We start from the raw sequence: 22,852 nt of genomic DNA on the forward strand, positions 1-22,852 counted from the left end.
TGTGCAGTTCTAACTGTGCTTCCTGACCTGCATACAGATTTCTCAAGAGGCAGATCAGGTGGTCTGGTAGTCCCATCTCTTTTAAATTTTCCACAGTTTGTTGTGATCCACACAGTCAAAGGCTTTGGCATAGTCAATAAGCAGAAATAGATGTTTTTCTGGAACTCTCTTGCTTTTTTGATGATCCAGCAGATGTTGGCAATTTGACCTCTGGTTCCTCTGCCTTTTCTAAAACCAGCTTGAACATCTGGAAGTTCATGGTTCATGTGTTGTTGAAGCTTGGCTAGGAGAATTTTGAGCATTACTTTACTAGCATCTGAGATGAGTGCAATTGTGTAGTAGTGTGAGCATTCTTTGACACTGCCTTTCTTTGGGATTGGAATGCAAACTGACCTTTTCCAGTCCTGTGGCCACTGCTGGGTTTTCTAAATTTGCTGACATATCGAGTGCACCACTTTCACAGCATCATCTTTCAGCATTTGAAATAGTTCAACTGGAATTCCATCACCTCCACTAGCTTTGTTCATAGTGACACTTCCTAAGGCCCATTTGACTTTGCATTCCAGGATGTCTGGCTTTAGATTGGTGATCACACCATCGTGATTATCTGGGTCATGAAGATCTTTTTTTTTTTTTTTTGGTATAGTTCTTTTGTGTATACTTGCCACCTCTTCTTGGTATTTTCTGCTTCTGTTAGGTTCATACCATTTGTGTCTTTTATTGTGCCCATCTTTGCATGAAATGTTCCCTTGGTATCTCTAATTTTCTTGAAGAGATCTCTAGACTTTCCCATTCTATTGCTTTCCTCTATTTCTTTGCATTGATCACTAAGGAAGGCTTTCTTATCTCTCCTTCCTATTCTTTAGAACTCTGCATTCAAATGTGTATACCTTTCCTTTTCTCCTTTGCCTTTAGCTTCTCTTTTATTTACAGCTATTTGTAAGGCCTCCTCAGACAACCATTTTGACTTTTTGTATTTCTTTTCCTTGGGGATGGTCTTGATCCCTGCCTCCTGTACAATGTCACAAACCTCCATCCATACTTCTTCAGGCACTCTGTTCATCAGATCTAATCCCTTGAATCTATTTGTCACTTCCACTGTATAATCGTAAGGGATTTGATTTAGGTCATATCTGAATGGTCTAGTGGTTTTCCCCACTTTCTTCAATTTAAGTCTGAATTTGGCAATAAAGACTTCATGGTCTGTGCCACAGTCAGCCCCCGGTCTTGTTTTTGCTGACTGTATAGAGCTTCTCTATCTTTGGCTGCAAAGAATATAATCAGTGTGATTTCGGTATTGACCATCTGGTGATGCCATGTGTAGAGTCATCTCTTGTGTTGTTGGAAGAAGGTGTTTGCTATGACCAGGGTGTTCTCTTGGCACAACTCTGTTAGACTTTGACCTGCTTCATTGCGTACTCCAAGGCCAAATTTGCCTGTTACTCCAGGTATCCCTTGACTTCCTACTTTTGCATTCCAGTCCCCTATGATGAAAAAGAGATCTTTTTTTGACTGTTAGTTCTAAAAGGTCTTGTAGGTCTTCATAGAACCGTTCAACTTCAGCTTCTACAGCGTTAATGGTTGGGGCATAGACTTGGATTACTGTGATATTGAATGGTTTGCCTTGGAAAAGAACAGAGATCATTCTGTCATTTTTGAGATATCACCCAAGTACTGCATTTCAGACTCTTTTGTTAACCATGATGAGAATTGTTTAAATGGTATTAAATTTGGAGGTGACTCCTTACAGTTATTTTCTTTAGTTTCTTCTTGCTCACCTTTTATTAGAAGAAAATTTGCATGAAAATAGAATCTTTGCTGCTTGAGGCTTTGTTTTACCTAATGACCTGATAAAAATAAAAGTTTTAATAGGTACAACATTCTCTGACTCACCACATAAAACAAGACTTTTAAAAATAAGACACAAGGAGACAAAATCATCTTTTTTACTTGAAGCAAAGCACCTCATTTTACCTCACCTGGATATAGGCCTTTCAAACAATCGCAGTGAATTCTTTCCTGCATAGGAACTGAAGGCCCCACAGTTTAACATACGTTGACACTTGAACAACATTGGATTAGACTGTGTAGGTTCACATATATGGGGATTTTTTTCAATAACTACATTGGAAAAAATGTTTGGAGATATATGACAGTTTGAAAAACTTGCAGATAAACTCTGTAGACTAGAAACATGAAAAAATTAATAAAAAGGGAAGCTAGGGATACATAAAATTTATAAGAATACTATGCCTATCCTTAGATAGGCATAAAGTGAGCTATATTTAATATAAAATGAATAATGTGTTAGTTTTCTGTTTTACAACTTTGATTTCAAAGAATTCAGTTCAGTTCAGTTCAGTCACTCAGTCGTGTCCAACTCTTCGCAACCCCATGAATTGCAGCACGCCAGGCCTCCCTGTCCATCACCAACTCCTGGAGTTCACTGAGACTCGTGTCCATCAAGTCAGTGATGTCATCCAGCCATCTCATCCTCTGTCCTCCCCTTCTCCTCCTGCCCCCAATCCCTCCCAGCATCAGAGTCTTTCCAATGAGTCAGCTCTTCGCATGAGGTGGCTAAAGTACTGGAGTTTCAGCTTCAGCATCATTCCCTCCAAAGAAATCCCAGGGCTGATCTCCTTCAGAATGGACTGGTTGGATCTCCTTGCAGTCCAAGGGACTCTCAAGAGTCTTCTCCAACACCACAGTTCAAAAGCATCAATTCTTCAGCGCTCAGCCTTCTTCACAGTCCAACTCTCACATCCATACATGACCACTGGAAAAACCACAGCCTTGAATAGACGGACCCCTGTTGGCAAAGTAATGTCTCTGCTTTTGAATATGCTATCTAGGTTGGTCATAACTTTCCTTCCAAGGAGTAAGTGTCTTTTAATTTCATGGCTGCATTACCCATTACTGTATAGTATGTCTTTCTTCCTCCCATCTAATTGAAGGCAAAGGAAAAAAGGAACAATATACACATCTGAATGCAAAGTTCCAGAGAATACCAAGGAGAGATAAGAAAACCTTCCTAAGTGAACAGTGCAAACAAATAGAGGAAAACAATGGAATGGGAAAGACTAGAGCTCTCTTCAAGAAAATTAGAAGGAAACCAGAATTGAAAGAGACATATGTACCCCAATGATCATCACAACACTGTTTATAATAGCCAGGACATGGAAGCAACCTAGATGTCCATCAGCAGATGAATGGATAAGAAAGCTGTGGTACATATACACAATGGAGTATTACTCAGCCATTAAAAAGAATACATTTGAATCAGTTCTAATGAGGTGGATGAAACTGGAGCCTATTATACAGAGTGAAGTAAGCCAGAAAGAAAAACACCAATACAGTATACTAACGCATATATATGGAATTTAGAAAGATGGTAATAATAACCCTGTATACAAGACAGCAAAAGAGACACTGATGTCTAGAACAGTCTTTTGGACTCTGTGGGAGAGGGAGAGGGTGGGATGATTTGGGAGAATGGAATTGAAACATGTATAATACCATATATGAAACGAGTCACCAGTCCAGGTTCGATGCACGATACTGGATGCTTGGGGCTGGTGCACTGGGATGACCCAGAGGGATGGTACAGGGAGGGAGGAGGGAGGAGGGTTCAGGATGGGGAACACGTGTATACCTGTGGTGGATTCATGTTAATATATGGCAAAACCAATACAATATTGTAAAGTTAAAAAATAAAATTAAAAAAAAAAAAGAAAATTAGAGATACCAAGGGAACATTTCATGCAAAGATGGACAGAGTAAAGGACAGAAATGGTATGGACCTAAGAGAAGCAGAAGATATTAAGAAGAGGTGGTAGGAATAAACAGAAAAACTACACAAAAGAGATCTTAATGACCCAGATAACCACAATGGTGTGATGACTCACCTAGAGACAGGCATCTTGAAGTGCGAAGTAAAGTGGGCCTTAGGAGGCATCACTATGAACGAAGCTAGTGGAGGTGATAGAATCCCAGCTGAGCTATTTCAAATCCTAAAAGATGATGCTGTTAAAGTGCTGCATTCCAAAGCAAATTTGGAAAACTCAGTAGTGGCCGCAGGACTGGAAAAGGTCAGTTTTCATTCCAATCACGAAGAAGAGCCATGCCGAAGAATGTTCAAACTACCGCAGTATTACACTCATTTCACATGCTAGTAAGGTCCTACTCAAAATCATTCAAGCTAGGCTTCAACAGTATGTGACCAAGAACTTCCAGATATTCAAGCAGGATTTTAAAAAAGCAGAGGAAACAGATATCAAATTGCCAACATCCACTGGATCATAGAAAAAGCAAGAGAATTCCAGAAAAAAAAATCTACTTCTGCTTCATTGAATACACTAAAGCCTTTGTGCAGATCACAACAAACTGCAGAAAATCTTCAAGAGATGGTAATACCAGACCACCTTACCTACCTCCTGAGAAATATGTATGCTGGTCAAGAAGCAACAGTTAGAACTGGACATGGAACAATGGACTGGTTCATAGTTAGGAAAAGAGTACATCAAGGCTGTATATTGTCACCCTGCTTATTTAACTTATATGCAGGGTACATTATACGAAATGCTGGGCTGGATAAAGCACAAGCTGGAATCAAGGTTGCCAGGAGAAATTTCAATAATAGCTAATATCAATAAAGATATGCAGATGACACCACCCTTATAGCAGAAAGTGAAGAGGAACTAAAGATCCTCTTAATGAAGGTGAAAGAGGCAAGTGAAAAGCTGGCTTAAAACTCAACTATCAAAAAAAAAAAAAGATCATGGCATCCAGTCCCATCATTTCATGCGAATAGATGGGGAAACAATGGAAATAGTCACAGACTTTATTTTCTTGGGCTTCAAAATCACTGCAGATGGTGACGGCAGCCATGATATTCAAAGACACTTGCCCCTTGGAAGAAAAGCTATGAAAAGCCAAATAGCGTATCGTAAAGCCAACAAAGTCTGTACAGTCAAAGCTATAGTTTCTCCAGTAGTCCTGTATGGATGTGAGAGTTGGACCATAATGAAAGCTGAGCACTGAAGAATTGGTGCTTTTTAACTGTGGTGTTGGAGAAGACTCTTCAGAATCCCCTGGACTGCAAGGAGATCAAACCAGTCAATACTAAAATAAGTCAGTCGTGAATTTCATTGGAAGGACTTATGCTGAAGCTGAAGCTCCCATACTTTGGCCACCTGATGGGAAGAGCTGACTCATAAGAAAAGACCCTGACACTGGGGAAGATTGAAGTCAGGAGGAGAAGGTGATGACAGAGGACAAAATGGTTGGATGGCATCACTGCCTCGATGGACATGAGTCTGAGCAAGCTCTGGGAGATGGTGAAGGACAAGGAAGCCCGGTGTGCTACAGTCCATGGGGTCACAAAGAGTCAGACATGACCTAGCGATTAAACAACAACAAATGGAGGACTAATCTGGTGTGCTTGGTATTATTTTTTGTTTTATTTGCTATTTTGGAAAATTATAGGTTGAATTAATTATAAACACATAGGAACCAAGACACTATTTCTTAAATTAAAGGTCCAGGATTTTTAGCTCCAAGTTGCAGAAAAAGAACTGTACAAGAAAGGCAACATCCTCTAGTACATTTTAAAGCTTATATAATCATAATAATATTAAATATCATATAATGATTTAACAAAATTGTGTTGTAAATATACTGTGGTAATTGGAAAAAAAATTTTTGGTGGTGAGTATGGAAGGAGATACACATATACATGTATACATATTTACTTATAATATTAAATATTATATACAAGCCTATAATATTTATATAATATACTTTCTATATAAATATATGTAATTTTTTTTTTTTTTAGGAAAAAACCTATTTAAATCACAGCATGGAGGGAGTTCAATATCTTCACCCTAATACTACTGACTTTAATCTGCTGCATAGGAGTGAACTGTCCAATGTCAACAGATCCATAGAAGTATTCAGATAAGCAGAAAAAAAAGCTTCCTGAAGTATTTCATTCTTACCCCGGGTGCAGCAATAGCTTAACAATCTGCAGAGTAAGTTAGCCTCAAGAAAAGAAAGGGATACTGGTTATAGTTAAAGGGATATATTACGTAAAGTGAAAGGAGTATATATGGGCTTACAACATATGCAATATATGCAGTGTGTCATATATAATCTAAAACATTGAAAATAAACAAATAGGTTAAAAGTATCAGATAGATGAAATTTGTACAAAAATATGGAAGAATATAATAGAAAGAGCACTTTACAATTATTAAAGGAGATTGCCTCTAGTATGAAGAATTTGTGGTGGTGATTCAGGTAGCTTTTTTCCTTATGTGATAGCATTATTTGGCTTTTTATACTACATGCTTTTATAATTTTAATAAAACTCATAAAATAAAAAAGAAAACATAGGGGACAAAATATAAGTAAAGGCAAATTAAAAGCATATACAGTGTTTATTGCTGCTGTTGTTCAGCCACTCAGTTGTCTCTGAGTCTTTGTGAACCCGTGAACTGCAGCACGCCAAGCTTCCCTGTCCTTCATTATCTCCCTGAGTTTGCTCAAACCCATGTCCATTGAGTCAGTGTTGCCTCAACTTGGTTTATATACACTCCACTGTTCATTTCAACACTTTTTCACAATACCCAAGACATGGAAGCAGCCTAAATATCCATGAGCAGATGAATGGATGAAGAAGGTATCACATACATATGTGTGTGTATATATATATAATGGAATATTAATCATCTATTAAAAACAATGAAATAATGCCATTTGCAAATTTCTTTTTTAATTATAAAAAGAAAATAATTGTAGCCACCTTAAAAAAAGAATGTACAACGTTTACCCTTGGAAACCTAAGAATTAAAAGAACTATTCTTCAATCTCTAAGAGATATCATAGAACATGAATTCTTATTACAAACAAAAAATTTTTAAAAAGAGTACAAGTCAAAGCAAAGGATTTCTTTAAGTAGAAAAAAAAAGAAACCAAATTGACAAAGTTAAAGAATTGAAAGAAAAATCAACACTACAGAGAATGCCACTTTAAAAGTAATACTAACAACAAAATAAAATTAATGCAACAGGAAATGTCTTAGACACAATGGCAAGATTGAATAAATAATATTTAAAAAGGAAAACTGCAAAGAGTGAATATAATGTGTTACAATTCACGACAAATATATATCAGTTATAAAATATATATTTGCAAACAAACCTAACATATACATACATTTTAAAATAACACAATAATGTAGAAACTTAGCAGACAGTTCATATAGGTGTCATAACAAGTAATATCAAGTTCCACAGATGCTGGCAGCAATGTCTCCACTTTCATACAAGTAGCCACACGCCCTAAGTATGTCACTGAGATGGTTACATAAGAGGTTTCTAACTTTCTCGCCTTTGACTGTGTGGATCACAATAAACTGTGGAAAATTCTGAAAGAGATGGGAATACCAGACCACCTGACCTGCCTCTTGAGAAATTTGTATGCAGGTTAGGAAGCAACAGTTAGAACTGGACATGGAACAACAGACTGGTTCCAAACAGGAAAAGGAGTACGTCAAGGCTGTATATTGTCACCCTGCTTATTTAACTTATATGCAGAGTACATCATGAGAAACGCTGGACTGGAAGAAACACAAGCTGGAATCAGGATTGCCGGGAGAAATATCAATAACCTGAGATATGCAGATGACACCATCCTTTTGGCAGAAAGTGAAGAGTAACTAAAAACCCTCTTAATGAAAGTGAAAGAGGAGAGTGAAAAAGTTGGCTTAAAGCTCAACATTCAGAAAACGAAGATCATGGCATCTGGTGCCGTCACTTCATGGGAAATAGATGGGGAAACAGTGGAAACAGTGTCAGACTTTATTTTTGGGGGCTCCAAAATCACTGCAGATGGTGATTGCAGCCATGAAATTAAAAGATGCTTACTCCTTGGAAGGAAAGTTATGACCAACCTAGATAGCATATTCAAAAGCAGAGACATTACTTTGCCAACAGGGGTCCGTCTATTCAAGGTTGTGGTTTTTCCAGTGGTCATGTACGGATGTGAGAGTTGGACTGTGAAGAAAGCTGAGCGCTGAAGAATTGATGTTTTTGAACTGTGGTGTTGGAGAAGACTCTTGAGAGTCCCTTGGACTGCAAGGAGATCCAACCAGTCCATTCTGAAGGAGATCAGCCCTGGGATTTCTTTGGAAAGAATGATGCTAAAGCTGAAACTCCAGTACTTTGGCCACCTCATGCAAAGAGTTGACTCATTGGAAAAGACTCTGATGCTGGGAGGGATTGGGGGCAGGAGGGGAAGGGGACGACAGAGGATGAGATGGCTGGATGGCGTCACTGACTTGATGGACGTGAGTCTGAGTGAACTCCGGGAGTTGGTGATGGACAGGGAGGCCTGGCGTGCTGCGATTCATGGGGTCGCAAAGAGTCGGACACGACTGAGCGACTGAACTGAACTGAACTGAACTTTCCCACAGATATACATTAACATACAGATCAACTCCCTCGGAGAGAAATCCAAAAAGTAGTTGAGTGATTCCTCCATATTTGGGTGACTGAGAAAATATCCACATCAAATATCCACATACCAGCCTGTGCCTAGGTATGGACTAGAATCCTCAACAGACCCTGAAAGGATCAGTGGGTACTTCCCCAGCCTTCTCTCTCCAGCTCACTCCAACAATAAAGGCAAGTCAGCAGCATCTCCCTGGAAGGAGCTTATTCATACATCTAGCACACCAACTTTTGTGGTTGCTACACAAGGGACATTCCCTGAATCATCTTGTTCTGATAGTTAACAGGGTTTGCATTCATTAGTCTCACAGTAGTATAGCAAACAAACTCTGTTTTAAAACTGGTACTTGAGCACTCCCTATGGTTCTATGTTAGGCTCAGTGCAGAGGGAACAGGAAAAATAAACACTCATTCCCCAGTTTCTCCCTGGAAGGAGTTGACTAAATACATTCCCAGCTTCTGCCCCAGGGTCTAGTTTCTAATAAGCCTGCATCTAGGTGCTGACTGGGATCCTCCTGGAAGACCCAAAGAGCCAGCGGGCATTACCCTCAAATTTTCCCTCTGCGTGGCTTCAACAATAAAACCAAGTCTCCAGCTTCTCCTTGAAAGGAGCTTGTCTGCACTTTTAGCACTTCAAGGTCCACACAACTGATGGACCTTCAAATCACCTAGATCTGTTAACAAAGTCTATAGGTTTAGAATTCACAAGTCCATGTGAAAGTCACTCAGTATGTGTGACTCTTTGCAACCCCATGGACTACACAGCCCATGGAATTCTCCAGGCCAGAATACTGGAGTGGGTAGCCTTTCCCTTCTCCAGGTGATCTTCCCAACCCAGAGATAGAACCCAGGACTCCCACATTGCAGGAAGATTATTTACCAGCTGAGCCACAAGGGAAGCTCCCACAAATCCATAGAGCCATATTACATAACAAGTAGTTTTGAAACAGGCACACAGCATTTTCTGCAGCTATGACCTCTGGGTTCAGTTCAGAGGGAGTGGGCAAAAATGCCCATCTTCTGATTTCTCTCTGGAAAGAAATGCTTCCAAACTCATTTCATGAGACCAGTGTTACCTTGATACCAAAGACAGACAAGAACACAAGAAAAGAAAAGTACAGGCCAATACCCCTAGTGAACATCAGTTCAGTTCAGTTCAGTCGCTCAGTCGTGTCTGACTCTTTGCGACCCCATGAATCACAGCACGCCAGGCCTCCCTGTCCATCACCAACTCCCGGAGTTCACTCACACTCGCGTCCATCGAGTTGGTGATGCCATCCAGCCATCTCATCCTCTGTTGTCCCCTTCTCCTCCTGACCCTAATCCCTCCCAGCATCAGAGTCTTTTCCAATGAGTCAACTCTTCACATGAGGTGGCTAAAGTACTGGAGTTTCAGCTTCAGCATCATTCCTTCCAAAGAAATCCCAGGGCTGATCTCCTTCAGAATGGACTGGTTGGATCTCCTTGCAGTCCAAGGGACTCTCAAGAGTCTTCTCCAACACCACAGTTCAAAAGCATCAATTCTTCCACGCTCAGTCTTCTCCACAGTCCAACTCTCACATCCATACATGACCACAGGGAAAACCATAGCCTTGACTAGACGGACCTTAGTTGGCAAAGTAATGTCTCTGCTTTTGAATATGCTATCTAGGTTGGTCATAACTTTCCTTCCAAGGAGTAAGCGTCTTTTAACATAGATATACAAAAAATCTTCAAAAATATTTCCAAACTGAATTCAACAGTAGAGTAAGAGGATTGTACACCATGATAAAGTGAGATATATTCTTTGGATGCAAGAATGGGGTGGACATATGCAAATGAGTCAGTGAGATATATCACATTAAAAAATTGAAGATAAAAATCATATGACCATCCCAATAAACACAGAAAAAGTACTTGATAAAATTCAACATCCTGTCATGAAAAAGACTCTCAATGATTTAAGCATAAAGGGAATATACCTCAACATAATAAAAGTCATATAGGACAAGCCCACATTTAATGTCCCCAACAGTGAAATTCTGAAAGATTTTCCTTTAAGATCAAGAACAAGACAAGTGTGCCCGCTTTATCACTTTTATTAAACACAGTTCTGAAAGTCCTAGCTAGAACAATTAGAAAAGAAAACAAAGCAAAAGGCATCCAAATTGGAAAGGAAGAAGTGAAATTATCTCTATTTACAGATGACATGATCTTATAAATAAAACCCTAAAGACTCCACCAAAAATTTATTAGAATAAAGAAATTTAGTAAAATTGGAAGACAAAAAATCAATAGGCAAAAATTATATACATTTCTCTGCATTAATAATGAACTATGAGAAAAAGGAAATATAAAAAATCATTTACACGTGTATAACCAAAGAGAACTATGGTGTTGGAGAAGACTGTTGAGAGTCCCTTGGACAGCATGATCAAACCAGTCAATCCTAAAAGAAATCAGTCTTGAATATTCATTGGAAGGACTGATGCTGAAGCTGAAGCTCCAATACTTTGGCCACCTGATGTGAAGAATTGATTCATTGTTATTGGAAAAGACACTGATGTTGGGAAAGATTGAAGTCAGGAGGAGACGGGGATAACAGAGGATGAACTGGTTGGATGGCATCACTGCCTCGGTGGACATGAATTTGAGCAAGCTCCAGGAGTTGGTGATGGACAGGGAAGCCTGGCATGCTGTAGTCCACGGATTCACAAAGAGTTGGATGACTGAGTGACTAAACTGAACTGAAACATAAACTTAATTTTAAAACATCAAGATGGTAGTGTCAGCAACAGTATGTTAGATATTTAGAAAATTAAATTATTTTCCCAAAGAGTCCTTTTTCGAAACTCTAGCTAATTTTTCTCTTCCTTCCCATGTTTGTTGCTCTCTATCTGAGTGAAAGTGAAGTCACTCAATCGTGTCCAACTCTTTGCGACCCCATGAACTGCAGCCCACCAGGCTCCTCCATCCATGGAATTTTCCAGGCAAGAATACTGGAGTGGGTTGCCATTTCCTTCTCCAGGAGATCTTCTTGACTCAGGGATTGAACCCAGGTCTCCTGCATTGTAGGCAGATGCTTTACCATCTGAGCCACCAGGGAAGTCTCTAAGTACTACCTTATTTGATTCCCTTAAGCATTTACGACTAAATTAAATTATTTATTTACATTTTCCTTCACTAGAATGTAATACTCCTGAAGACAGAATCTTTATAACACCATTTCTAGATGCTAAGCATTTATTGACTGTGTAACCATAAAAGATGAGATAATTGGGGCCCTTATGCTTCCTTCTACCTCCCCTCTGCCAGATATTATTATTTTTATTACTCTTTTATTTATATTATTTATTTTTATCTTTATTACCCTCAAGGTATACTACAACTATGTTTTGTTGTATTCTCAGTTCCAACAAGTCCTTAGCCTTAATTTTATATGAAAATTAATTAAATGCTCATCATCATTCCCTTTACCACAGTTTACTCTTTTCAAGTTTCTGCATTCTGATTCCATACTCAATTAGCTGCATTTGACCACTGGGAAAATTTTCCAAGAAGAGTCACTAAATGTTATTTCCTTGCGTCTTCTGATGTTTGAGGATGTCTGTTAATTGCCTTCATAATTGAAACTCATATCAGCTGGATAATTTATAATTGAGTCACATTTATTTTTCATTTAATTTTATAAACATAATTTCTTTGTCTTCTGGCCCATATGTTACAGTGGAAAAGGCTGAAGTCAGCCAGAGCTTTTCACCCTTGCAGATAATTTGTCATTTTCCCTGAATATGTATGCATTTCTCTCTTTTCCTAGAACTTAAATGTCAGTTTTCTGGACTGATTTTTTTTTTAATAGCATAGTTCTCTTTTCATATTGAGAATAATTTCCCTCTATTTCAGAAGAACGTTTCTTCATGACCACTTTTAATTCATTATTTTCTTTCCCATTGATTGACTTCTTGACTTCATCAAAGCAAATTACACTTGTCTGTTCAACTTTTTCTCTCTCTACATTAAACTTTCTTCATATTATTCTTTCTTCCATCTATATTATCTATTATTTCTCATTGCATATATTATTTCCCATATATTAAGGGAGATTGTCATTAAACAACATATGGAAAAACATTATAAAATTACAAATCTTGAGAAATGGTGCAAGGAAAAAAAAAACTTTAATAGTTATATAGAAAATGAAAGTTGCTCAGTCGTGTCCAACTCTTTGGAGCCCCATGGACTGTATAGTCCCTGGAATTCTCCAGGCCAGAATACTGGAATGGGTAGCTTTTCCCTTCTCCAGGGGATCTTCCCAACCCAGGAATTGAACCAGGGTCTCCTGCATTGCAGGTAGATTCTTTACCAAATGAGCTTAGTGATATAGGGGGTCCTAATTTATACTAGGTAATTTATACTAGGTCCCCCATAGTGATATAGGGGGTCCTAATTTATACTAGGTAATCAGGAAAGAGTTCTCAGTAGAAGCGATATTTAAGCTGTGAAGTAAATGTTGAGTTAATCAGGTAAAGAGTTAGTGGGAAATCATTGGGACAAATTGCATATAGAGGAAATAGCTTGTCTCTCTCTGCACCAGGAAAATAATTGGTGTTTGAAGAACCAAAAGACAGTCTGTATAGCTGAAGTACAATGAATGCCAGAAAAAAATAAAATGATTTGGAATGGTTTTTGAAAGGAAAGGAAAATCATATAGAGCAACAGTAGATAAAAGAGTCATTGTTTAGTTGCTAAGTCTTGTTCAACTCTTTCACAACCCCATCAACAATAGCCTGCCAGGCTCCTCTGTCTATGGGGTTCTCCAGGCAAGAATACTGGAGTCAGTTGCCCTTTCCTTCCCCAGGAGGTCTTTCCCACCCAAGGATTGAACCCACATCTTCTGCTTGGTAGGCAGATTCTTTACCACCTGGGAATCCCAAAAGGATTCTATTTTATTCTAAATTAGATTATAATTCAATCAAGTTATTTTTAAAGGAGAGATACGAGGTATTTGTAGTAATAAATAAAATATCACCTCATTAGCAGTATGAAATTTAAGGGGTAGAACAAATATGTGATGAATAGAGTAACAAGTAGATATAGTGTGAAGAAGTATTGGTAATGGTTTGTATAATGGTGATAGCAGTGGACTTGAAAAGAGATGCATAAATTTAAGATATTTGGGGGAAGTAGAACTGACAGAATTTTGCAATGTGTTGAGGGTTGCATATGTGAATAAAAAAGAATGTCAAGGAAACCTTCATATTTCTGAAATACACAAGGAGAGGTATAGACACTATTTACCAAATCAGAAAAATTAGAAAGGAGAGTCACGTTGCCTTGGTTGTGAGAGGTTGAAACATAAGGATCACTCTGTATATATATTAAATTTGTGATGCCCATTAAATAGCAATGTGAGATGTGGAGGAGGCAGCTGTAATATGAATTTGATACTTAGAGTTCTTAATAACTGTTAGACAAAAGAGTCTAGGCATCATAATCAGTGGTTGCAGCACACAAGCTCAGCAGTTCCGGCTCACGGGCTCTAGAGCGCAGGCTCAGTGGTTGTGGCGCATGCGCTTAGTTGCTCAGAAGTGTGTGGAATCTTCCCAGACCAGAGATCAAACCCACGTCCCCTGCACTGGCAAGCAGATTCTTACCCACTGTGCCACCAGGGAAGTACCTGAATGTAATACTTAATTACGTAACGCTAACATAGCGTTCAGAGACTATTCATAGAAAATTTTAAATATAGTGAAATACTTATAGAATACTTAGAAGTTACCATTTAAAGCTTTACTCAGATTAACTCACTAAATCCATATAATAAAGCCAGTAAGTAACTAGTAAGTTACTCTTATTCTAGTTTTAACAATGAACATTCTGAGGCAAAGAGAGGTACATGCTCTAGGACACACAGCTAATTAATTACATGTCTAGAATAAAGAAAATTAAAGGAAAGAGTAGAGGAAAAAAGAAGTAAGGATGATTCTAAAAGACCCATGTACCCCAATGTTGATAGAAGCACTGTTTACAATAGCCAAACATGGAAGCAACCTAGATGTCCATTGACAGATGAATGGATAAAGAAGCTGTGGTACATATATACAATGGAATATTAGCCATAAAAAGGAATGAATTTGAATCCATTCTAGTGAAGTAGATGAAACTAGAGCCTGTTATACAGAATGAAGTAAGTCAAAAAGAGAAAAACAAATATCATATATTAATGCAAATACATGAAATCTAGAAAAATGTTACTGGTGAACCTATTTGCAGGGCAGCAATAGAGACACAGACATAGAGAACAGGCTTGTGGACACAGCGGGGGAAGCAGAAGTGGGATGAATCCAGAGAGTAGCATTGAAACATCTACATTACCTATGTAAAATAGATAGCCAGAGAGGACAGACAGACTGCAGCCCAGGGGAGAGTTTTTGTGGTTCTTCTGATTTCAGGTGATGGGCAGGGTTGGGCTGGTGCTATGATCTCTCTAACTCAATAGTTCCATGATTCTATGATGTCACTGAAGAGAGAAGAATTGGGAGCTGGGCTCGGCTCCAGCTACGCCAATTCCTCCGTCCTCTGGATTCTGATAGTTTTGGGGATGAGGGGAGATGAGCTGAGTTCCAGCTCAGTCTCCCCTCTAGCCACCTCAGCCCCCACCACATTTATGGAGAGAAATTAACCAGGGTGAGTCCACACCACCAGAACAAGCCGAGCATCTTTTATGAAGCTGATCAAAAGAACAACAATAAAAACATCCTTTTATTCTTCTGTTTCTAGAAAACTTAAAGAACAAGAGAACTACATTCACACTGAGCTGGAAAACATATTTGGACAATCTGTGATTGTGAGAGTAGATGAGTCGTCTAGTTAACCATATGAACTTTGAAACCACAGCATTCACTTTCTTCATCATCCTTCTAATTTGCCTCAGTTGCATCTTCCTTTTATTGGTGGTTTTTTTATATAAATGGTATAAATCCATGCTGATAAATTGGGATCAGACTTTAAGTCAGTAGCAAATGTATCTAGTAATAATATAAAGCAATTTAAAATAGAGCAAATAATAATGCTGTAGGTATCTGTTTTTTCTATTTCAGGGTTTTAGAAATGCTAATTTCCTGCTTAAAAGTGAAGTTCCTTTCCAAGTCTTCACATCAAGACCTTTCTTTCTTTTCCACACTTTCTCCTTTGTGATTATAGTTCCCAAAGCAGGACAGATGAAGAGACAGAAAAAGGTCCTTGTACAGAAAATGAAGGTGAAGATTGTCCAGCTGCTAATACAGAGATGAACAATTTAGACAACCAAGAAAAGTAAGTCCGCACCTTAGGATGTGCTGGAACACCATTTTTGTGTGTGACCATGAGGGCTAAGATGCATGAATTTTAAAAACCTTGCTGATTGATTTTCTAGGACTCTTGCACCTGCAAGGCATGGCATTCTTGTCCAGAGACGGAGTAAAGATGCGATGACCACACCCTTAGGAAATAGAGAGGATGTGGAGGGTGAAGAAGAGAACAAAATAAAAGAGAAGCAAAAGCCTGAGAATGCTAGAGAAAATGGTCAAGAGGTGATATGCTTTTCTACTCTTAAGAGGCATTTAGTATTTAAAGAAGAGGTAAATTCCTTGGCTAGGTATATTGAAGGATGGTCTTGTTTGTAACTTAGGTTTGTATCTGGAAGGAGTGCAGTGTTGACAATCATTTAAACCACCCTTCTTAGCTTATTGGTTCATTTTGTTAAACCAATTACACATGCCATGCCTGGACACTTGCTCCATCTTCATCCTTACATTTGTGGTTTTCTTAATAATTCCCTTTCATTTTGCTTTATTCAGAATCCTAAGGTGTTAGAGCTGGAGGAGATCATTTAGGGAGCCAACCCTCTTATGTTACGAGTGAGAAAATAAGATGAATTGTTGAAGTCACTCCTCCTCCCTAGTCAGGCTCAGGACCAGATGCCAAAGACCTGCTCTACTTCTGGGTTCCTTCTACAACAGCTTGTAAACATTGTCGGGGCCTTCTTGAACTCCGTGTTTGAGGCTGCCTAATAACAACAGCTCACATGTCCTCCTAACATGAGACCCATGACCACTTGGAGACAGAATGGTGATCCAGGTGGCTCTTGGGTTTGCCTCCTTTGTAGAGAAAATAACACATGTTGCCAGATGCTATTTGAATATAGCAGTGTGTGCTTTTATAACCATAGAAATATGAAAATTATGCCTTTATGGATTATTACTGCTTTTCTGTATCATTTAGAAATCCTTTTTCTGTTTCTTACTAACAATATACATATAACCCATATTTTTTAAAAGCAGGGCTTGTTGTATTCATAAATTTATCATTGATATTATTTGTTATATTCTCTTACAGGATGACTATTTGCAAAAATCACTCATACCTCTCACTGGAAGTTCTTCAGTTGTTGATAACCATAAAAGACCCTTAAAAGGAGTCACATTTTCTAGGGAGGTAATCGTTGTGGACCTTGGAAAGGACAATCCTATGGCTCGAAGCTATACTCGATTACATAAAGAGAGAAAGTGAAGCTCAAAAAAGGCTGAGAGCAAAAGAAATGTAACCTTAGACTAACAAGGAAATGACTGGGGGTGCAAAATCATGTTGAAACAGCAAAATAATGGGGAATTATGCAAATATGGATAATATTTTATCTTTGTGCAGAAAAGGTGGACTATGTGCAAAATTCTATAAGTAAAATACCCAGGGCAACTCAAATGTGAGTTCAAGAAATTGATTGTATTAAGTGTCCTTAAAACTCTGTCTACTCAAACACTGTTGTACCATGTGAATAAAGTTATTTGTGTTTGTGCAGATGTCTTTTAGGTCATATTCAAGGGGGATTTTGGAAACAGCCCAGGTTCTTGGTGCTTTGATCATAGGCATTTAGAATCAAATAACATTACTGCTAACATCATGGAAACTTTCAGTAAGTAGGACTTGGGTCTCCTCGACATAGTTCCCTTTGAATTCAGTCCTGAAATCTTTCTTGTCCTGACAACTCCTTTTTTTTTCTAATTTAAATATATATATATATATATTTATATATAATATAATAATATATAATAAAAAGGCAGAGAGGTGAAAATGTGTGTTGAGCCTGGTAGCTGGAGGCGTGTTGAGAGTTAAGAGTGAAGTGTGGTGAGGGGTCCGAGTACAGTAACTCTGAGGATTCCAGGCTAGAGAGAGGTACTGGGTAGAGAATGCAGTAAAGTAGTGTGTGCTGGGGGTGGGGGTCTACAGTAATATCCATCCAGAGCCCTAGAGTCCAGGAACTGTCTACAAGCACTGAAAAATATTGGTCTTTCACCTGATGGTAACATTAATTTTTTTTTGCCTGCATCCCACAGCATGTGGGATCCAACTTACCCTGTCAGGGATGGAGCCTGTGCCCCTTGCAGTGGAAGCACAGTCTTAAGCACTGGACTGCCAAGGAAGTCCCAACATTAAAAATTTTTTAATTTAATTATTGTAAAATACACATAAAATCTACCACCTTAATGATCTTAAGTGCACAGTTAAGTAATACTAAGTACACTCACATTGTACAGACATCACTTACATCCACAGTACTCCTCATTTTGCTGAACTCTAAGTCTACCCATTAAACACTAACTCCTCATTTGCTACCACCCCAACCCCTGGTAACTACCAACCTACTTTCTATCTCTATGAATTTGACTACTCTAAGTACCTCATACAAGTGGAATTGCAGTATTTGTCCTTCTGTGACCAACTTCTTTCACCCAGCATAATGTCCTCAAGGTTTATCCATGTGTCAGAATTTCCTTTCTTTTAAAGCCTGAATAATATTCCATTTTTTTTTGCATATTCCAAATGTTTATACATTTATCCATTAATGAATACTTTGGGTTGCTTCATTTTTTGTCTACTAAAAATAATGCTGCTCTGAATGTTTCAAATTCTAATATGAAATTTCAGACCTAGATGACCATTTATTTCCATATGAGTATTTCCATATGAGGGCTTCCCTGGTGGCTCAGATGGTAAAGAATATGTCTGTGGTGCTGGAGATCCCAGGTTCAACACCTGGGTTGGGAAGATACCTTGGAGAAGGAAATGGCAACCCACTCCAATATTCTTGCCTGGAGAACTCCAAGGACAGAGGAGCCTGGTGGGCTACAGTCCATGGGGTCGCACATGGGGTTGCAAAGAGTCAGACACTATTGCATAACTACTAACACTTTCACTCTTTTTTTGTTTCCATATGATGTCATGATTTCATTGCCTATATCTGAATTTATAAAACCAAGTTACTTTTTCACAAACTGACAAGAGTATTGAAGAATGAATCCATAAATGGCGCATCTATGTCAAAGTAAAGGCCAGTTTCCTGGTGAGTGGACTGTACTAGCTGAAGTTTTGTAAAACTTTCAGTAGAAGAAAATGGTAGGAAAATGGGCCATCAGTGCCTACGATAGTACAGACACCCGAAATTCCAAAAAGACCAATCAATGTGCCACCACTATGGGGTGAGTCAAATTCAATGTTAACTTGAATTTTATTAGTTTTTATGCTTCTGTTTGTATTTTGTTTGTAAATTTGTTTTGATTTGATTTTTTTAAAGATACCTGGCTAAAAATGTTCAAGACAGCTCTGATTTTTCTGAAAAATGTTAATTAGTTTGGCTGCGCCGGGTCTTAGCTGGGGTACTCGGGACCTTTGATCTTTGTATTGGCACACAGGGGTCATTTACCGCGGCATATGGGATCCAGTTCTCTGACTAGGGGCGCAATGCTCCCCTTGCATTGGGAGCACGCAGTCCTAGCCACTGGGCCACCAGGGAAGTCCCTGTTTTGATTTTAGAATTGAATGAGAGCACTAAAGATATTCAGTTTTATGTTTCAACACAGTTTAAAAGTTACCCTATATATACTGAACAATTCAAGGTCATTGTGTGTGTGTTGCGGGGTAAGTCCCTGAGAATTCTACTACAGGATTAGGTTATTGATTACCTGGGAGATAAATGGAGATGACTGTAGTGACAATTCAGGGTTTAAGGATGAGGGTCTGGAACAGAGAGGTGGCAGAACACAAAGTAAAGAACATCAGTTTCTGGTTAGATGCGGGAAAATGAGAGGACTCGACAGTGACTCCTGAGTTTGGAAACCTGATGGTCAGAAAGAGGCAAGTCCAAAGAAGTGACTGGTGGGAAGGAAATGATTAGCTAGATTTTAGCTCTGCTGAACTTGAGATGTTTGCCTGCGGGGCAGGAATAGAGATGCAGATATAGAGAATGAACCTTTGGAACAGTGAAGGAAGAAGAAGGTGGGACGAATTGAGAAAGTAGGATTGACATATATACATGTGTTTGTAAAACAGATAGCTAGTGACAAGCTGCTGTAGAGCACAGGGAGCTGGACTGGTGCTCTGTGAGGACCTGGAGGGGTGGGATGGGGTGGTGGGAGGCTCAACAGGGAGGAGATATTTGTATACTTGAGTGGATTCACATTGTTGTACAGCAGAAACTAACACAACATTGTAAACCAATTATCCTTCAATTAAAAAAAAAATTACAGAAAAAGTTGTACAAGTAGTACAGAGAACTATATATGCTTTCACTCAGATTCCCCAATTAACTGTTTGCCATATTTGTATTACCATCCTCTCTCTCCATAAAATTCATGTTTTAAGCATTTGAGAGTCAGATGCAAACATACTGTATCACTCAGCCTTAGCACTTCAGCACAAATTTCCAACAAACTGGGACATCTTCCCACGTAATCAACCATCAATTAACATTGATACACTTGCTGACTAATCCACAGGCCTCACTCAACATTTGCTGGTTGTCCCAGTTATATTCTTTGTAGGTCCAGGATCCAGTTCAGGATAACACTTTCTGTTTAGCCATCATTCTTTGGTCTCTTCAATTTGGACAGGTTCCTCAGACTTTCTTTGACTTTTTTGACCTTGACACGTTTGAAGATTGCAGATCAATTACTTTGTAGCATGTCCCTCACTGTTGGACTTGGCTGATGTAACTTCATGATTAGGTTCAGGTCATGTACCTTTAGCAAGAATATTCAAGAGGTGATCCTGTGATCTCAGTGCATCGTATCAGGAGGCATGTGCTGTCATATGTATTGATGTAATTTAATTTTTACCACTTGGTTTTGTCAGATTTCTCCCCTGTAAATTAATAAGTGGTTTTTACTTATTAATAAATAATATTAGTTGACAGCCTACAGAAAGGAAAGCCTTCTCTTCCCTCCTACTCAATCACTTATTCAATATATCAGTATGAACTTTTAGATCCTGTTTTGTTCAGTGGGTTATAGTCCTTTACGATCATTATTTATTTGGATATTCACATGTTCCCAGATAGGGCCAAGGGAGCCCCTTCCAAATGGCTCTTGGGTCTTTAGACATATTTGAGCACTCTGTTGTATAAGATGTTCCAAGCTCATCTTATACTTTCTCTGCCCCAGCCCTGGAATCAGCTATTTCTTTAGGGGAGAATGCTATTCCAAAAATAAGATCTGCATGCTAGGCATGCTCATAGCTCCTGGGTTATCATTGCTTCTAGAATTTTTCAGTGGACAGAGGTAGGAAATGTATGTATGCACAAACACATGATATACACATATGCAGACATATAATACATATTAATTATCTACAAATGATCCTCAAACTTAGTGGCTTAAATAATAATTCTGTATTATCTCTCATGGTTTATGAGGGCCAGGAATTCAAAGTGCATACAATGGGGAATGACTTGTTTCTGTGCCATGATGTTTGGGTCTTTGGGGCTGAAATCATCCAAAGGTTGTTCATTCACATGTGTGGCACTTGCTGCTGGCTGTCAGGGTCAGGAGCTATCCCTGGAACACCTACATATGGCCTGCCATGGGACCCTGGCTTACTCACAAGTTGGTGACTGGATTCCAAAATCAAGTAATGAGAGAGAGAAAGAAGGTGAATTTTTATATCCTTTTTATAACCTAGCATTGGAGGTCATCTAAACATTAAGTTCTAGACTAGAAATCTTTTCAAGAAAGTTAGAGATACCAAGGAAACATTTCATGCAAAGATGGACACAATAAAGGACAGAAATGGTATGGACCTAACAGAAGCAGAAGATATTAAGAAGAGATGGCAAGAATACCAAAAAACTACACAAAAAAGATCTTCATGACCCAAATAAACATGATCGTGTGATCACTCAACCTAGACCCAGACATCCTGGAATGCAAAGTCAAGTGGGCCTTAGGAAGCATCACTATTAACAAAGCTAGTGGAGGTTATGGAATTCCACTTGAGCTATTTAAAATCCTAAAAGATAATGCTGCTAAAGTGCTGCACTCAATATACCAGCAAATTTGGAAAACTCAGCAGTGGCCACAGGACTGGAAAAGGTCAGTTTTCATTCCAATCCCAAAGAAGGGCAATGCCAAAGAATGTTCAAACTATTGCACAATTATCTCACACACTAGCAAAGTAATGCTCAAAATTCTCCATACCAGGCTTCAACAGTATGTGAATCAAACTTCCAGATGTTCAAGCTGGATTTAGAAAAGGCAGAGGAATCAGAGATCAACTTGTCAACATCTATTGGCTCATAGAAAAAGCAAGAGAATTCCAAAAAAACATCTGCTTTACTGATTACGCTAAAGCCTTTGACTGTGTAGATCACAAAAACTATGGAAAATTCTTCAAGACATGAGAATACCATACCACCTTACCAGCCTCATGAGAAATCTGTATGCAGGTCAAGAGGCAACAGTTAGAACCAGACATGGAACAATAGGCTGGTTCCAAATTGGGGAAGGAGTTTGTCAAGGCTGTATATTGTCACCCTGCTTATTTAACTTATATGCAGAGTACATTATGTGAAATGCCAGGCTGGATGAAGCACAAGCTGGAATCAAGATTGCCAGGAGAAATATCAATAACCTCATCTATATAGATGATACTACCCTTGTGGCAGAAAGTGAAGAGGAACTAAAAAGCTTCCTGATGAAAGTGAAAGAGAAGAATGAAAAAGCTGGCTTAGAACTCAACTTTCAAAAAACTAAGATCATGGCATCTGGTCCCATCACTTCAGGGCAAATAGATGGGGAAACAATGGAAACAGTGACAGACTTTATTTTCTTGGGCTCCAAAATCACTGCAGATGGTGACAGCAGCCATGAAATTAAAAAACGCTTACTCCTTGGAAGAAAAGCTATGACCAACCTAGACCACATATTAAAAAGCAGACACATTACTTTGCTGACAAAGGTCTGACTAGTCAAAACTAGTGTTTTTCCAGTAATCATGTATGGACACGAGAGTTGGACTATAAAAAAGCTAAGCACTGAAGAATTGATGACTTT

The 22,852-nt window shown here is 38.7% G+C and overlaps 1 protein-coding gene across 2 annotated transcripts; it reads left to right on the plus strand.

Moving 5' to 3' along the window:
- The first annotated feature begins 15,009 nt into the window (after positions 1-15,009).
- C11H2orf74 (chromosome 11 C2orf74 homolog) lies at positions 15,010-17,327 on the plus strand. Of its 2 annotated transcripts, XM_061432734.1 has the most exons (5): positions 15,010-15,179; positions 15,273-15,465; positions 15,696-15,806; positions 15,907-16,063; positions 16,869-17,327. In XM_061432734.1, the coding sequence occupies exons 2-5, from the start codon at positions 15,350-15,352 to the stop codon at positions 17,040-17,042; spliced, it is 558 nt and encodes a 185-aa protein (XP_061288718.1). In that variant the 5' UTR covers positions 15,010-15,179; positions 15,273-15,349; the 3' UTR covers positions 17,043-17,327. The 2 variants fall into 2 exon arrangements, with proteins under 2 accessions (XP_061288718.1, XP_061288719.1); XM_061432735.1 differs by lacking the exons at positions 15,010-15,179; positions 15,273-15,465 and adding an exon at positions 15,472-15,566.
- The last annotated feature ends 5,525 nt before the right edge of the window (positions 17,328-22,852 follow it).

This window comes from Bos javanicus, chromosome 11 (genome assembly GCF_032452875.1).
Source record: "Bos javanicus breed banteng chromosome 11, ARS-OSU_banteng_1.0, whole genome shotgun sequence".
NCBI lineage: Eukaryota > Metazoa > Chordata > Mammalia > Artiodactyla > Bovidae > Bos > Bos javanicus.

What these genes read in the sequence shown, in the direction of transcription:
- C11H2orf74 (XM_061432734.1), top strand. Translation starts at nt 15,350, where the DNA reads ATGAGTCGTCTAGTTAACCATATGAACTTTGAAACCACAGCATTCACT. An exon ending in GTGGTTTTTTTATATAAATG is followed by an intron (nt 15,466 to 15,695) that starts GTATAAATCCAT and finishes TTGTGATTATAG; the next exon opens with TTCCCAAAGCAGGACAGATG. An exon ending in AATTTAGACAACCAAGAAAA is followed by an intron (nt 15,807 to 15,906) that starts GTAAGTCCGCAC and finishes TTGATTTTCTAG; the next exon opens with GACTCTTGCACCTGCAAGGC.